The sequence below is a fragment of the Panthera onca genome, chromosome C1 (assembly GCF_046562875.1).
Source record: "Panthera onca isolate mPanOnc1 chromosome C1, mPanOnc1 haplotype 2, whole genome shotgun sequence".
NCBI lineage: Eukaryota > Metazoa > Chordata > Mammalia > Carnivora > Felidae > Panthera > Panthera onca.
Window position 1 is genome coordinate 46,348,935 of NC_138346.1, and position 17,911 is coordinate 46,366,845.

The following is a 17,911-nucleotide window of genomic DNA, read 5'->3' on the forward strand; positions in this document are numbered from 1 at the left end:
ATACAGAAAATTTTCAAAAATAAATACTAATGATGAATTTTAAATGTCCCACAAAAAAAACAAAAAAGGAATGTAGAAAAAAATAATGTTCTTCAAATAGTTTTAACACTACTTGGTATACATGACATTTATTATTACTCAAGAGGCCATATTAGAATGGAGAAAATTGACCTGCTCTTATAATTTACTGACCTCAGTCTGGAAGAATGTTCCTGTCCCCTCCCTCTACTGCATGTGGAATGCCTTATAGTTGTTATGCACCTATGAATTAGCACATGCAATTTTTCCATGTAGACAAGCAGATCTCCACTGTTCATACTGCAGTTAAGGTTAAGGGTAGTTCTAATTAGAATCTTTTAACGCTTTATAAACCAGTCTTTCAAACTGAGATACATATAAAAAAAATAATACGTGGTGATTTTACTTTAAAGATATGACTCTAGTATGATCAAGATATTGAGCATGCATTTTAAAATAATAGTGGTCTTCAAGATTAATTTTTTTCTCTATACTTTTCATATAGTTTCTCAATAGTTAATATGAGAAATGTCTGTGGAAGAGAGATAATATTAACTCAATTTTTCTCATTCAGCTAACTAAACTTTTCATACTAAATCATGGCTATTCATCTTCAGGGTAACATTACAGAGAAATTCCTAAGCATTGCAATGATTTCAAGTATATTAGTTTTACACCAAAAATATTTTAGAGCATTTCTTTGCTATGAAGTCAGCAAGAAAAAATTGAGTTGCTGTACTCTACAAATCTCACTGCTGAGCAACCGCTCTGGACGGGCCTCTAGATGGCCTTGTAATGCATCTTCCTGTGATTCAGACTCAGACCAGCACTCAAGAGGTTCTCTATTAAATAGCATTGACTTTCTGTTCAATAAATGTTTTTTCTAAAATTATTCCTAAAATAATTCCTCATACCTCTTCTCATTATACATATGTAGTTTACTAATCCATAAATCCTTAAGTTCCCTTATAAAAATAACATTATCATTTTCTGTTTTCCCCACACTGTGTCCAAAGGTCAGTTGTTTAAGTCAGACCCACTGCATGTTCCCAATGCAACTTTCTCTCCTGTATCTTACAAGTTTAGACTCAGATTTCTCTGAAATCTTATTTTAGGTTTTGTGCTCCCTATTTCTAAAATAACACCTATCTGTAAGGATATTTTCGCAAAGTGCATTCTTTTATTTGTCCCCTTTTCCAACATTGACAATGAATCAAATCTTTGAAGATATGGGGCATAGATTGTTTCTATTTCTCTATTAAAATGAAGAAAACTAAACAAAAGAGTAAAATAATGTGCTCTTTTTCTGTTTTCTTAATAGTTTAAGTTTCGTCTTTCTTGTTTTGAATGATAATTGCATTCATTAAAATTGTAGCTCATTTCTCTCATTATCAAGTTAGTTTTTTATATTCTGCTGTGTAATTCAACATTAAAGTGCTTTTAAAGGATGCTAATTTGTTGGTTGTTTTATTTCCTATAGGCCATGATACTACAAATTAATTTCAATGATAGCCAAAATCATGTGAAGAAAATACATACATGACTGACAGAAATTATAAAGAGTATTCTTTATAATTAAATAAAATAATCACATATTTGGGGGTACCTGGGTGGCTCAGTCAGTTAAGCATCCAACTTTGCCTCAGGTCATGATCTCACCGTTCATGGGTTCGATCCCCGCATCAGGCTCTGTGCTGACAGCTCAGAGCCTGGAGCCTGCTACAGATTCTGTCTCCCTCTCTGCCCTTCCCCTTGTGCTCTCTCTGTCTCTCTCTCTTTCTCTTTCTCTCTCAAAAATAAACATTAAAAAAATTTTTTTAAATAATAATAATCCCTTACTTGGAGTGACAGGGAAAAAAAAGAATTAACTTATTTGGAGAGAAAAATCATTTCCCATACTATCCATTACAAAATTATTTATGCAATTTTTTTTCAGGGATCATCTACTAGGAAATGCCAATGCATAAGCAATCTTCCTAAGACTGACCATGAATTTAATAATAATAATATAACAAAAAATAAATTCAATAATATCATATAAACTATTTTACCTTTGCATTATAGGGAATGTAATGTTTTGATAAAGCTTCAGGCGTATGCATCCATGTTTTGTCTGCAATGAAGAACACACAGTGTTAAATTAAATTATACGTTCTAAGGGTGTCATATTCATTCATTAGCATATGTAAGGAGTGTGATATGGGTGGGAGCAATTCTAAATCATGATTCCTTTGCTAAATTGAGAAAGAATAAATAGTCAGATATAAAAACAATGTAGCTGGAAAGTGTATACGAACATGGGATAAAAAGACCATAATAAGCTATAGGCTTGATTTAAAAGACGGTTTAAAAAGTAACAACTCAGTGGACTACAAGTAGTTACATCAATTATGTGATTATGTGATATCTTTCTCATTTCCTTTTATACTCTCGTGGTTAACAGTTTTTTTAAAAAGTTCCCTAATCAATAAATCTTCAACCTTTCAAATAGCCCTTAGATTAGTTTAAGAGAATATTAAAAACAAAGTGACTAAAAGAATAAAACATATTGAAAATAATTTGTATTGTGTATTATTGTTAGAAATAGAAAAATATTTTTCATTCAATTTTGGATTGTATTTACATATTCCACATATCTTCCAAAATATTTTGTGGACTGTATAAGTGAAGAAAAAGCAAAAAAATGTTAAACTAATCATATTTGACTACATTTTCGAAATTGCATTTGTTTGTTGTAAAACTTCTCAATCTTCAAAAACCATTGTCTCCTTTAGTAGAGTTTTGTATTCTACTCCTCACAGAATTAAAACATTTAGAATCAATATTATGAACAGAATAGAATGAAAGACGTATTTCACCATGAAAAATAGTAAATAAGTACGTACTGAAAAGAAATAGATTACTAACGAAGTATTTTTAACATTCAATTCAGAACATTTGAAAATGATATTAACAGAAACTAGTTTGGTATCTTTAATATGTTCTTCTCAAACTGGGGGATTGTGAGGACAAAGAGAAAAAGGCCTATCTTTCCGGAATGTCAATTACTTTATACCATTTGGAAAATAATGCAGTATATTTAAATTAAACATGTTTATGGGGTACAATGTTCACAAGAACTTCTGAGACGAAACATGAGGGATCAATAAAATCCCAAGCTCATGGTGCACCTTAGGGCTATTTCTGACTACTGAAGCAGATATGTGATAGTTGTGCATGGGTGAAGTATGTTGAGAAGCAACACATTCTAAGCTTCAAAAAAGCATATCGACATTGTATTAATGTAGAAAATTTTTATTTCCTATAAGGATTTTCATTTTAATTACAGTTTTCTCTTTATGACTGCTACTAAATGGTGAATTGATTAATTCAAGAATAATTTGTACTTAGATTTGGGATACAATATTGCACTTGTATATTAAAAGAAATTAATCACAATGCTATACACCAGAACATTAAAAACATCAAGATAATAAAAACAAAGATCTGCCTTTAGGAAACTTAAAAAAAAAAAATCTAATTTCTTTTTGTAACCCCTTAACTCAATTATTCTCATGTCTCCTTTTCTAAGATACATGACACTGCTCAGAAGTATATAAAGTCTAAATCTGAATATAATGGTCCATTCCAATCCTGAGGCAGAGGGATAATTGCTTTCTCCTATAAGCTACTATTATTTGAAAACTGATGATACTACTTCCATTCTAGTCTTGTATTGCAGTGACCTAGAAAAAGGGTAGTTACATCCAGCTGTTACTGATGACAGACTAAAATATTCACAATGTTAAATTACCAGTGGAGAAGCCGCAGTTGTCACAATGACAAAAAATCTACATCCACATCGTCAAGAGATGATGGTTTAGTGGTTGTTCATTACATACCTCTAGTACAGGCAGTATACTTATAACACCTGAAAGATTTCTAAAACACATCCTTACTGTCATCCTAATTTATACTTTGGCAGAAGGAAAAACTAACAGAATAAAACTCTTTATATTAATTCATTTAGATGTGACTGACCTTGAAGAGTGAGTACAGATGATGGTTCCCGGTCACTATCTATCTATGCCGATAGGAGCAATTAGATATATGGAACTGGTACAGAAACAGGAACACAGACACTTCGGAATGTGCCCCCTTCCTTGAAATTAAACTGTAATCACTAACTCAAGAGTAAACAGTCACATAAATAAAATGCCAACATTTCAAAATACTTGGCAAGTATCAAACCACTCTGACTGCTAGGTCAATAAATCTGTGTTCAAAATGCACTTAGATTAAGAGCTCATCAAGAATGATGCAGGAAGTTCATTATTACTGTATCAACAGAGCTTAGTATATTGAAAGCATCTACTTTGGGTATACCAAATTTATTTTTTTAAGTTTATTTATTTATTTTGGGAGAGAGAATGTAAGCAGAGGAGGGGTAGAGAGAGAGAAGGAGAGAGAGAATCTAAAGCAGGCTCCACGTTGTCAGCACAGAGCCTAACAACGCAGGGCTCGAACTCATGAACCCTGAGCTCAGATCATGACCTGAACCGAAATCAAGAGTTGGAAGCTTAACTGACTGAGGCACCTAGGTGCCCTTAGTATATCAAATTTAAAACAAAATGGTGTTGGGTGAATGCCTGCATGTGAATGGGTTAAAAAAGGGAAATCATACTTAAATATTAAATTTTAACTGCGATGCTATGATTATATCTACTCATCAGTTTGTCAACTGATAAAGAAAATGAAGAGCATCTGGTTGAATTATTTAATCACATGCATTCACATTCAATGCTTTATGTTTTCTTACTAAATTATTCATTTTTGATGTAATGAATTTATTATAGGATTGTAAAAACTCAAAGAGAAAGCTAAAATAAGAAAGGAGCTATAGAACAAATACATTCATTAAATAATCAATGATTATAAGGTTAGACTAATTTTTATAGATCTCTTCAAAATAGTCCACAATGATGCAAATCTAATACATTCACTCTTTTTTAGAATCTGTAGCGTTAGAGACAGCATTTATAAAGAAAATCAGTGAAGTCACCGGTAATTCAACCAAAGAATACCAGACAACATACTAATTGGAAAGGCTGATAACAAGAAAAAAATATATGTTTGAATTTAAGATGATCTCTTTTCCATAGGCTTCTGAGTACAGGACAATTTAGTAAGGTTGCATGTGATAACCAAGTAAATTGGACAATTATGAAAGAAGAGATGAGGTTTTACTGATTGAAACTTTGTTTAGAGTAGAATATACAGTGTGTGCTGATGTTAGTTATTAATATATTCTCTAGGGGTACAATTACAGCTCCCGATTGTCAAGATGTAGGACTTCTCTCATAAAATTCAATTTTTCCAACTCAAATTAAAATTCAACCAAATAGTGCTATTGGTTGAAACTAGCAGCAGAGGCTCTAAGAATTCTTCCTTTATCAACCTCACTAAGTGAGAGTCAGAATTGATTAGTAAGTGGGTAGAACTTCTGGTATCAATTCTAACTTGGAATTAGAGCAAAATATTGATCAGTAATTTCCTGATAAGGAAATTTAGTCATTAAACTTGGAGGAAAAAAAAAGAAACGTTTTAAAGAGAATGAGGCAAAGCAGGAAAGAACAAATGCTTCTCTTTCCTGATTCTCTAAATCAGTCCAGTTTTCCCCATGGCTATATTTCCACTGTTGTCAAATGAAACAAATATACTATTGCTGGTTACTTGGGATTTCTCTGTGAAAAACTCCAAAATCCTCTTCAACTAAAGAGAAATTAGAAATAGGGAGTTTCAACTTTAAAACCATGGGAAAAGGAAATGTAAGCAAATAAAAAGAGTCTAGAAGTGCTTTTTTTTTTTTTTTTTTAGCGTTTATTTATTTTTGAGACAGAGAGAGAGACAGAGCATGAACAGGGGAGGGTCAGAGAGAGGGAGACACAAAATTCGAAGCAGGCTCCAGGCTCTGAGCTGTCAGCACAGAGCCCAGCGCAGGGCTCGAACTCACGGACCATGAGATCGTGACCTGAGCCGAAGTCGGCCGCTTAACCGACTGAGCCACCCAGGCGCACCTAGAAATGTTTTTTAAAAATAAGATAATATGGGGGTGCCTGGGCGCTCAGTCAGTTAAGCGTCTGACTTGGGCTCAGGTCACGATCTCGCGGTTCGTGGGTTCAAGCCCACTGTGCTGACAGCTCAGAGCCTGAAGGTTGCTTTGGATTCTGTGTTTCCCTCTCTCCCTGCCCCTCCCTCACTCGCACTCTGTCTCTCAAAAATAAATAAACATTAAAAATAAGACAATAAAGGGGTGCCTGGGTGGCTCAGTCGGTTAAGCGTCCGACTTCAGCTTGGGTCATGATCTCGCAGTTCGTGGATTCGAGCCCCACGTCTGGCTCTGTGCTGATAGCTTGGGGCCTGGAGCCTGCTTCAGATTCTGTGTCTTCCTCCCTCTCTGCCTCTACCCTGACTCATGCTCTGTCTCTCTCTCTGTCTCTCTGTCTCTGTCTCTCTCTCTCTCAAAATAAATAAACATCTAAAAAATAAAAAAAGATAATATGATTAAAGTGACGAGTTGTGATGTAAGATTTTTATTACTTCATTAAAAATACTTATATGTATCATAGGATTATTTCCAGATTCTTTTTTTACTAGTAAAAGAATTAAAAATGAAACATTATTTTACTTCCAGTGTATGTTTTAAATCTGATGCAAACTGCAGACCACAATAAATATTATTTTGCCTTCCCCTTATTCAGAAAAATAATCAAAATTATAAATTCCCAGTTTCCCAAGGTTGAAAGGTGCCTGAAAGTTCACATCCCTACTGAATACATCAATCCTCTGTACCACAGCCAAATGTTTGAACACTTCTCACTTCCAAAACAAAAAAAAAAGTTTGTACTTCAAGCAATTCTATGATGTTTGCACAACTTTGTTGGAATTTTTTCCTGCATTAAATCAATGACCTTGTAATTTGTACTCATATGATCTGTATTAAACTTAGTCCCATGACCACATGACAGTCCTCCAAACACTGAAAGACCACACCAAGGGTTCTCAGCCATACTTTCTGTTCTAGGTTGAAAGCCCTGAAGTCACCCCAGCCTTTCTCATCTGTGTGTGACACAATGTGTCAATCAGTCCTTTAAAGAGAGAACACACTATGCCAGACTTCATGGAATGGAAGAGAACAATCTACTTCGTGGTTCTGGACTGTCCATTATTCATACATTAGAAAATTAACTAGAACCTTTCATACACGCTGTTGACTTAATTCTTCAGTCATTTTTTACCCACATAGAATTTAAGGTGCATCTTCCAAATAATAACAGTATATAAGTAAAAATGTAAGTGTTCGATTTTCTGGACCCACGTTCGGCAATTTACATGATCTTATTAAGTTTATAGTGTGGAATATGACCCAACTGGTCATTTCAGCCCCACATATCTGTAATTCTACCACATCAGTTCATGTATTTCTGCTTTCAATCACTTATGAACTTGAGTATGACTAATTATTCTCTCTCAATTCACTGATAGCATATTAAATAGGGCAGAGCCTTGTGTCCAGCAGCAGACAGCTCCTCACAAAAAGACAAGGGTACATTATTTTAACTTCACTGAACTATGTAAAACTATCAAATTTTGCAATTTTTCCTATGAGTGCATCATGAAACATTCGTCAAATGCCATGTTTTCCTGCCCCTTAAAAAAACAGCATTTAACTAGCTGCTTCTTTCATTCCTATGCTGATAATTATGATATACTACATTTATATTTATTTTAAATCCCTGCCTGCAAATTAATAACAAAGTTATTTTAGCCTCATTGTTATCAATTTACCTACCATCAAGCCTCACATGTTATTCAATAAAGAGTGAGTGAAGCATGTGCAGACATGCAGAAGCATGAATTTAAACCATGGTAAATTTGGGGTGCCTGGGTGACTCCGTCAATGGAGCATCTAACTTCGGCTCAGATCACAGTCTCACAGATCGTGAGTTCGAGCCCCACAGCATCAGGCTCTATACTGACAGCTCAGAGCCTGGAGTCTGCTTCGGATTTTGTGACTCCCTCTCTCAGCCCCTCCACCATTCCCACTCTGTCTCTCTCTCTCTCTCTTTCTCAAAAATAAATAAACATTAAAAAATTAAATAATGGTAAATTTTTATTAAGTCCAGCGAATTTAGTATTATACGGCTATGCTATCTAGTAAGACTAGTTTGAGATCACTTTATTTTTTGCAATTTCACACCAGAGAATAAAATTGCCAGAGAACACACTGTCATAAGTGTATTTTGAATTAAACGTATTAAACAAATCCACTCTTTCATCAGGGTGATAACCCAAGAAGGTTAATTAGCAATGTTTGCAGATGTGTGTTACTCTATTCTAACCACATTCCTGAACCATGTGATTTGATAATAGGAAAAACTGATTCCTTAACATCAGTTAATAGTAAATACTATTACTAGAAAATCATTACTATGATTTTCATAGTAATATTGAATTGACCCCCAGGTCCTTTAAATGTGAACAACTTACCTTTCTTTCTGCTAAAAGCACGATTCATGATGATCAGCCAAACAGACGTTGAGTTCAGTCACACTTGATATCCTATTAAAAAAAAAAAAATATTCAAGCAAAAAGAAACATTGACGAACCTCTTTTATGGAAATGCATTAAAAAATTTTTTTTAATGTTTTTATTTATTTTTGAGACAGAGAGAGACAGAGCATGAGCAGGGGAGGGGCAGAGAGAGAGGGAGACACAGAATCGGAAGCAGGCTCCAGGCTCTGAGCTGTCAGCATAGTGCCCGACACGGGGCTCGAACCCACAGACTGTGAGATCATGACCTGAGCCGAAGTCGGACGCTTAACCGACTGAGCCACCCAGGCGCCCCGAAATGCATTTTAATCACAAAGTCTTTAAAATTTTTTTTTAAATATTTATAAACAGTACTCTGGAATTCCCCACGAGACACTGAATAAATATAAATTTATTCATAAGAATAAATAAGAATAAACATAAGTACTCAATATTATGGGTGGCACAGCAGATAAGAACAATATCTCAAATAAATTTCCTCCCAAGTTCCCTAATCTTCTTGTCTTTTGCCTATTATACATCTACCATTAATTATATTTATGTGCAAATTTAAGGAGAAAGAAGATTAATACTTTTCTCTTAGCTTATAGGTAAGAAGTGTGATACAGTTTGGGGTTATTAACAGTACTGAACAAACAGAAGTCTTTGATTATGACAGTGGCAGTCATGTCCCTCTCCAACTAGGCTCTGCTAGGTGGCCCTACACCCCATGATGCTCTGGGCACTGCTGTCTGATTCAAACGAAGATGATGGCACCCTATCCCACTTTGAAACCAAGGAAGCACACGTGATGATCTCTGATTTTGCCTTTGGAATAATTGATACCTAGTCTTGAAGAACACTTCACGTACACAGCAAAATAACTATGTTCCAGTCCTGTGGGAACTAAGAAGTCCAAAAGCCTTCCTTCATTTCATCCCATCTCCATCCCTTTAGTTGAAACTGGCAGAGGGTTGTTTGGCCACATCCTTAGTATTCTCTGCTATATGGATAAGCTGAGAATGTTCCAAATCTGTAAGTACTGTTTCTTTGTAGTTTAACAATTCCTTTTTCAATTCATTTTTTTCTTCTCACATTTTACTATAATCAGTTAGAAGGAACCAAGCCACTGTTCAACACTTGGCTTAGAAATTTTCTCAGCCAAATATCCAATTTCATCAATTACAAGTTCTAGCCTCCACAAAATACTAAAACACAAATACACTTCAGGCAAGTTCTTTGCCCACTTTATAACAAGAATTACCTTTTCTCCATTGTTCAATAACACGTCCTATATTTCCATCTGAGACCTCAACAGAATGTCCTTTACCATCCATACGTCTACCAACATTCTGTTCATGATTATTTATGTATTCTCTAAGAAGATGGAGGCTTTTGGTCTCCTCTTTTCTTTCTGAACCCTCACCAGAACTGCCTCGAGCAGTACCTTCACAGCAATCTCCACTTCTTTCAGCATGCACCTCAAAACACTTCCAGCTTTTACCCATCACCCAGTTCCAAAGCTGCGTCCACATTTTTGGTTTTTTGTTGTAACAGCTTCCTACTTCTCAGGATCAGCTTCTCTCTTAGTCAGCTTGGACTGCCATAACAAAATTCCGGAACTGCAACACTTAAACTACAGACATTTTTAACTCGCAATATTGGAGGCTGGAGGTTGGAAATCAGGATGCCAGCAAGGTGAGGTTCTAGTGAGGGCCCTCTTCCTGGCTTGTATACGGACCGATACCTTCTGGCTGTGTCCTCACATGGCAGAGAGAGAGGGAGCTCTTGTTTTCTTCTCTTTTTATGAAGACACTAATCCCATCATGGGGGCTTCATGCATATGCTCTCATCTAAACCTAATTAGGTCCCAAAGTCCCCATCTCCAAATACCACTTTGGGGGTTAGTATTTCAACATGTGAATTTGGGGGGAGAGGGGTGGATACCAACATTTCATCCATAACTCTCACCATTAAGCCTACAAAGCAATAAAACACAACAGAGAAATTAATCTTTATAAAAAGTCATTTTTATAGTGAAATTACTACTATCTCTGTTCTGACTTATCTGCTCCCAAAGAATTAAAAGTTAACAGAATTATAAAATATTATCACTAGGTACTGTTTTGTACACTTAGATAATGACACTATAATATCACTTTCTTACTGACCTCATACTTCATTCACTTTTTCATGATATGCCATTAATACAAGACAGGTAGAGAATATATTTTATAAACTAAAACACTAAAATGATTACGTCATTTATACTAACAATATAATATGGTTTCTTTTGTATAATATAAAAGATACTATTATTGGAAAAGTCATGATTTAAATGACTTTATTTATTACAATTAATTTATTTATTCATTTGGAAATCATTTATTAATCACCAGTGCCAGGCATTCAGCAAGGTATACAAGGGGATACATTAGGACAAAATATATTCTGTATCCTACCAAAAGTTACTTTTCATCTAGAAACTAACAGACATGGTTATTGATTGATCGATTGTATCCTGCAGGAATAAATGAAAATCAAAAACTAGCAGAAAAGATACATAATGTATCTGAATGTAAGATTAGATTTCTCTGGAAAAATACACAAAATTACCATGGAGTCTATTAATCAGTAGAGCAAATTCAGTATGTCTCAAGTAGACATTGTTCACAATAGCAGATTGTGAAATATAAAGATGGAGGTTAAGGGGTGCCTGGGTGGCTCTGTAGGTTAAGAGTCCAACTCTTGGATTTAGGCTCAGGTCATGATCTCCCAGTTTCATGAGTTCAAGCCCCACTTTGGGCTCTACTCTGATCACGCAAAGCCTATTCAGGATTCTCTGTCTCCCTCTTTCCCTGCCCCTCCCGGCTTACACTCTTTATGTCTCTCTCAAAAAAATAAAAAAAAAAAAAAAGATGGAGTTTAATACCATATAATTTTAAATTTCATAAAATCGTGCTTATTTATTTATTTATTTATTTTTCTTTCAAGACAGAGAGAGCATAGGGGAGAGGGGCACAAGGAGGGAGAAAATCTTAAGCAGGCTCCACGCTCAGCATGAAGCCCTACAGAGCTTGATCCCCGACCCTGGGATCATTGACCTGAGCTGAAATTAAGAGTCAAACACTCAACTGACTGAGCCACCTAAGCACCCCAAACTGTGTGTATTTTAAATTAAGATTATAATATAAAGTCTCTGGAGACATATAGACAGGAAAAAACAACAACAACAATAACAACAACAAAAACCTTAACATGACTGTATAAGGTTCAACAGGCCAAATAAATAGAGGATAAAATAACACTACAATTCTATGACTCCAGAACACCAGAAGGATTTTCACCTGTTTTCCAAACACAGATATAAATGTCAGTGAATATCAGATAGGCTGTTCTTATCATGTAAATAAAAAGTATAATTTCATTTTCCAACTACTTTTTAAATTTTTTTAACGTTTATTTATTTTTGAGACAAAGAGAGACAGAGCGTGAATGGGGGAGGGTCAGAGAGAGAGGGAGACACAGAAACTGAAACAGGCTCCAGGCTCTGAGCTGTCAGCACAGAGCCTGACGCGGGGCTCAAACTCACGGGCCGTGAGATCATGACCTGAGCCGAAGTTGGATGCTTAACTGACTGAGCCATCCAGGCACCCCACTTTCCAATGACTTTTTAGCATATTTATTTGACCCTAGCCACTCTACTCTTCTTTGTAAAGCAGTTCTTTATTCCCCACTAGAGAATAAGTATGGTGGGTTTGTTCACTATGCCCATGTGTAGAGCACAGTGCATAATGCTAACTAAGTTGGCATTCAATACACCATATTCATGTTCAATGTATTAATAACATGTTTTAATGTATTTTATAGCTGAAGTAGTAAGATATACATTGTTATCGATTTACCATTTTAAGTTTAAGAAATATAAGTTTTGTATAAACCTACTTTGTTTCAGTTTACAGCATGATATAAATCTTTCTTTTTGGACAAACTTTTGATAAACATTGCTTCAATGGCTACTTATACATGGATGCACTATTGCCTTCTCAGTAAATAATTATTTCTAAATTCTAGCTAAACAATATACAGAAAGAATAGCTGACATAAATAACTTTTACAATTTTTTCCAAAAAAAATAGCATCCCAGAGTAAAAGTTATACTAGGTCTAAAGTGTTACTATTTAGATTTTCTATTATTTTTTTAAAAATTTTTTTTTTAACGTTTATTTATTTTTGAGACAGAGAGAGACAGAGCATGAACGGGGGAGGGTCAGAGAGAGGGAGACACAGAATCTGAAACAGGGTCCAGGCTCTGAGCTGTCAGCACAGTGCCCGACGCGGGGCTTGAACCCACGGACCGCAAGATCATGACCCGAGCTGAAGTCGGCCGCTTAACCGACTGAGCCACCCAGGCGCCCCTTAATTAAACATAAAAGAGTTGTTCGATTAAAAAACAAAAACAGAGGCTGGAACAATGTGCATGGCCATGAGTTGTGTGTGAGAATCCTCATTTACTTTCATACTCTCCAGGACTGAATACTGGAGAGCGTGTGTCTCTGCATGTGTCTCTTGGGGATATACTTTTTATAATCCTTTCTTTATACATACAGAAAACCCTTTGGGATTAATAATACTACATGGTATGATATGAGAACTTACACTAATTTCTTTAATGGTATATGTCAAAACAGAGTCATTACCATTCACTGACTAATCCAAACCTTCCTCAGAAATGTATGTTGCCACCTTCCCATATGTTAAAGAAAGCTCTATAGACTCATTTACACACTTCTACTTCTAACCAAGATGGAGTAACAGGCTGTATTTATCTTACCATCTACAACACCTAAAAATTGAGACAAAATGTATGAAACAATAATTCTCAAGACTATGAACATCAGACAGCAAAGGAAAGCGATCGATGAAGGATGAAAAACAGTTAAGGTAAGCCATACAATTTCCCCAGTTTAATACACAGAGATAGTTTCCAGGATATGGTGCAGGGAGGTGGAACCCAGTCAGATTCCAGCAACCTCCCTAAATTGAGGAGATTATCATTGCCAATGTGGTAAAACGAAGGTGACTAGTGTTGCAGACCAGAGCACTGGAGAGGCAAGGGCTCCACAGAAATAACTAAAGATACCTGCAAAAAGCCTTATAATTTGGGGTGCTTGGGTGGCTCAGTTGGTTAACCATTGTACTCTTAATTTCAGCTCAGGTCATGATCTCATGGTTGGTGAGTTTGAGCTTTGCATCAGGCTCCACACTGTCAGTGCAGAGCCTCCTTGGGATTCTCTCTCTCTCTTTCCCCTCCTCTCTCTGTCCCTCCCCTGCTCGAGCTATCTCTCTCTCTCTCTCTCTCTCTCTCTCTCTCTCTCTCTCTCAAAATGAATAAATGAACTTTAAAAAGAAAAAGTCTTACAATTTAACTTGGTAATGACTACTTCCTAAGACTGAGTAAATAGTCATCCACAAAGTTCAAAGAGATTGGTGCCTGTAGCTCACTCTAGAGTCAACAGCAAGGAAGAAAAAGCTCATAATTTACAGGATATCAGTTACATTACTAAGAAGTGCCTAGCCTTGTAAATGGGGGAAAATAAAGCTAGAATAAATGCTGCTTTGGACCCACTTAACAACTTTTAAAAACAAGACCCCAAAGAATTAACCCATTTCCAAGTAACTTCACTATATCTCAAAGTTATGTTCAAAAACACTTTAAGGAATATAAAAATACTCAACACCAAACATAGCGAAATGCATAATATCTGGCATCCAATTAAAAAAAAAAAAAATCAAGCATACAAAGAAGTAAAAGAATACAATACACAGTGGGAGGAAAATCAATTAAAACTGATCCAGAAAAACTGATCCAGAAACATAGACATCACTAGATGAATTGTTTTAATATCCATTTTTTAAAGTTTATTTATTTTGAGAGAGAGAGAGAGAGAGAGCACAAGCAGGGGAGGGACAGACAAAGAGGGAGAGAGGGGGAATCCCAGGCAGGTTCCATGCTGTCAGCACAGAGCCCAACACAGGGCTCGAACTCAGGAACCACGAGATCATGACATGAACCAAGATCGAGAGTCAGACACTTAACCTATTGCACCACCCAGGTGCCCAAATTTTATTTCAAAATCAGGAACTATATTAACAAAACACTATAAAATAACTTGGTATTAATTCATTCTATAACTTTAAACTTTTGTAAGCCTAATTTTTAAAAAAAGTTTGGAGCCAACAATCTTTTTTTTTTTTAAATAGATCCAGCATATCGAGGTTTGAAAACTGATTTTATGAAAGAAATCCACTGATGTTTACAAACTAGTTCAGAAGAAATTTAGAGTGGCTTTTTAAAAGAATGGCAGTTTCCTGCTTTAAAAAACCTGCTGCCTAGGCTCTTAAATAAATAAATAAATAAATAAATAAATAAATAAACAAATAACTATTGTTATGACAAGAAACTTTATATGGTGTAATACTAAAATCTATAAAACAGCAAGTTCTGAATTTCATTTTTTCCTTACCAGTTTATCCTCACCATATTTTCCTGAAATTCTTTCAAGGTTAAAGTTTTAAAGAACGTGAAAATGGATTAAAACATAATCTACATAAACATAAGTCATAAATCACTTTAAAATCTCATTGCTCACCCTGAGATCAGAAATGATGCTAAAATAATGAAGCCTAATCATTAAGTTTAGTTCTAGGAAGAGAGACTAGGTAAAGTTAAAAAACAATACAAAACACAGTTGTTTCTCCTGTGAATGAATTTTTTACTCTCAAATGTCTTATGTGCTTTTTTTGAATATGTAATTCAGGAAGGTAATCATGAGAGAATGTCAGCCGGTTTTAGACCCAATATTAACCCTCCAGGTTGCTAAATCCTCTGTAGTGGCTAGCTACTGGAATGGAACTTCATTGCTTCTAATAGTTCATGTAGCTTCCAAAATCCTCTTTGGAGAATTCAGCTCATTTTTTACTCTTCTGGATCTACTTAGTATCCATTGTAAAGGTTCTCTGCTTGAATCTCCAAATTTTAAGATATCTTATAATATTCTTCTTTACTGTATTTTATAACTGTAAATTGCAAAAGTCTTGCTTTCGTAGATAGATACTTTCTAAGTGTAGCCAAGAAAACTAACCAGCACACAAACTGAGAAATTTCACATTACTAGAAGAAGCTACATGATCTGTGTTAAAGAGAATATTTATTTATAATTTGCTAAGAAATATTGGCATTAGTGATTTCTGAATTTCTCTGACTTGGGATATAAATGCTTACCATTATTTTTCTATATTTTACAATATTTACCCATATGTCATAACCTTCATTAAAAATCCTTCGCTCTTTGAACAGATACGTTTTGAGACCACATTATGTGACAAGCATTATAGGGATGGAGAAGTAAAAATAAGTATGGCATGTCCCTCAAAGAATGTATCATCTTTGAGAAATAGGGGAGAATGGGTGTGGGGCTCTGCACATAGGGACAACCCCTTTTAGAGAGGGATACCATTGAAAATTAGAGGATGAAGTACAAATGACTGTCCTGTTCAAAGTGAAAGTTTCAGAGCAGACGTGACTAATCATTGCCCAGAGGAGCAAAGGTCAAAGGTGAGACAAGAAAGAATGTCCTGGGCAGAGGGTAGACTACAGCACATGTTGATTATGGGCATGGGGCTCTTCGTCACACTAATAGCCTCAGACAGCATCCACTGGCCTCACAGAGGCTCTCATCTAGGCTATTCTGTAACATCCTTTACTGGGAGCAGGGGAGGTCTAAAGGAAACACGTGGTTACCTGGTAATGCGGCCAACTCTTTAGAATGGCTTATATGCAAGAAAAGCTTAATATGCAAGGTCTAGAATACAGTTCTGTGCAACAGAATAAAAAGGGCTTGAATCTCCTTCAACGCCAAGACTGAAGTCAAAATAAAGGCTACAATGAATCAAAAAGAAAAAGGGGCATATAAAGCCTATCTTTTCTGACAATGAAAGCTACCAAATTTTATCCATTTTATTCTGACAGTAACACTTACTGCTTTAAGAGGATTTGGATGAGGTATATTCAAAAGTCACTTCCACAGCTATAAACCTCTAACTACCATGCAAAATGTATCTGGGCAATAATTGTGGCAATGTTGCGATACCACAAAATTCCATACAGGGACTGGGTACTACAGAGATACCCCTTGTATTTGGAGGTGGTGCTGCCACTCAGCACCTCTGGAATGAGGGTATCCGTGGGTCTTTTTGTGATCTTAGTGAGAAGGAAAGTTGGTAAACGCAGATAAAAAGGACCAGCCAGATGTCCAGGCCAGATACACCCTTTTCACAATTTTGGCTTCTGCAATCTTGCTTGCCTCTTGCATCAGCCAGCAGCCAGGAACCAGGAGCTTCACTATACTAGTCCCGCCCAACCCAGAAGCACATATGTATAAAAGATCAGTAAAATCTGAGCCAGATGCTCAGCCATTAGAGGTGACTCCACAGGGCTGGCACCTGTGTGAAGTAAACAGTCTTTTCTGATTCCCCGAGTGCATGTCGTCTACCTCTTTCTGGGCACTGAGTATTTGCTGTAACATTAGGACCAAAAGAGTGAAACCTCCAGGGAAGGAGAGGTATTGGAATTCTCAAACTGCCTAAGCAATGCCTTTTGCATGGGCATGATGAGTATCCCAATATACTTCAATAAGTGCCTGTACAATTCTGAGCTGCACTTTGGCAGGCTCCTAAAAGTCTGTTTCAATAATTAGATACTGAGAATTTTCATTAAAACTTCATTCAATGATCAATTAACTATTTGTCTCACTGGGTTTTCTTCATTATCTTCTGTCCTTAATGGGAGCTCAGCTACCTTACTCTAAAAATGAGATAATCCCACAGTAAGTAAATTATGCTCAGAGAAATATTTTTTAAGACAAATAAAACCCTGCATATTGAAACAAACATTATTTACAGTACACAGGACTCTGCTATATGTACACTAAGTGTCCCGGGTTTAGGTTCCCTTTGAATATTAGATTTTGAAGTATTTGGCGGAAGTCCTACTCAATATTTTCTCCATTTTAGAAAAAAAAATCATAACAATATACTTTTGTTCCTTTTTATTTTGATTGTACACATAAGAACTCTATCCTTTCACACCTGCTGTTTTGGTCATTTCACCAAACACTTTGATATCCATATTCTAACTGTGAGAGAGAACTTGTGGGATCCAATTACTGAGGTAACATTATCTTTGGCAAAATTGTCTGAATTCCTTTGAAAGACTAGAATAAAACAGCTTGACTACTCAATTAATGCTATCAGAGTCTAA

At 35.7% G+C, this 17,911-nt stretch overlaps 1 protein-coding gene across 10 annotated transcripts in view; it reads right to left on the minus strand.

Annotated features, from left to right (window-relative positions):
* The window catches only part of GULP1 (GULP PTB domain containing engulfment adaptor 1), a 270,309-nt gene that overhangs the window by 92,666 nt on the left and 159,732 nt on the right, over positions 1-17,911 (minus strand). For all 10 annotated transcript variants that reach the window (XM_078451105.2, XM_078451110.2, XM_078451109.2 and 7 more), the window contains 2 exons: positions 8,548-8,619; positions 2,070-2,131 (listed from right to left, as the gene is read on the minus strand). In XM_078451105.2, the coding sequence (XP_078307231.1) occupies positions 2,070-2,131; positions 8,548-8,575 (90 nt within the window). In that variant the 5' untranslated portion in view covers positions 8,576-8,619. The remainder of the gene's footprint in view (positions 1-2,069; positions 2,132-8,547; positions 8,620-17,911) is intronic.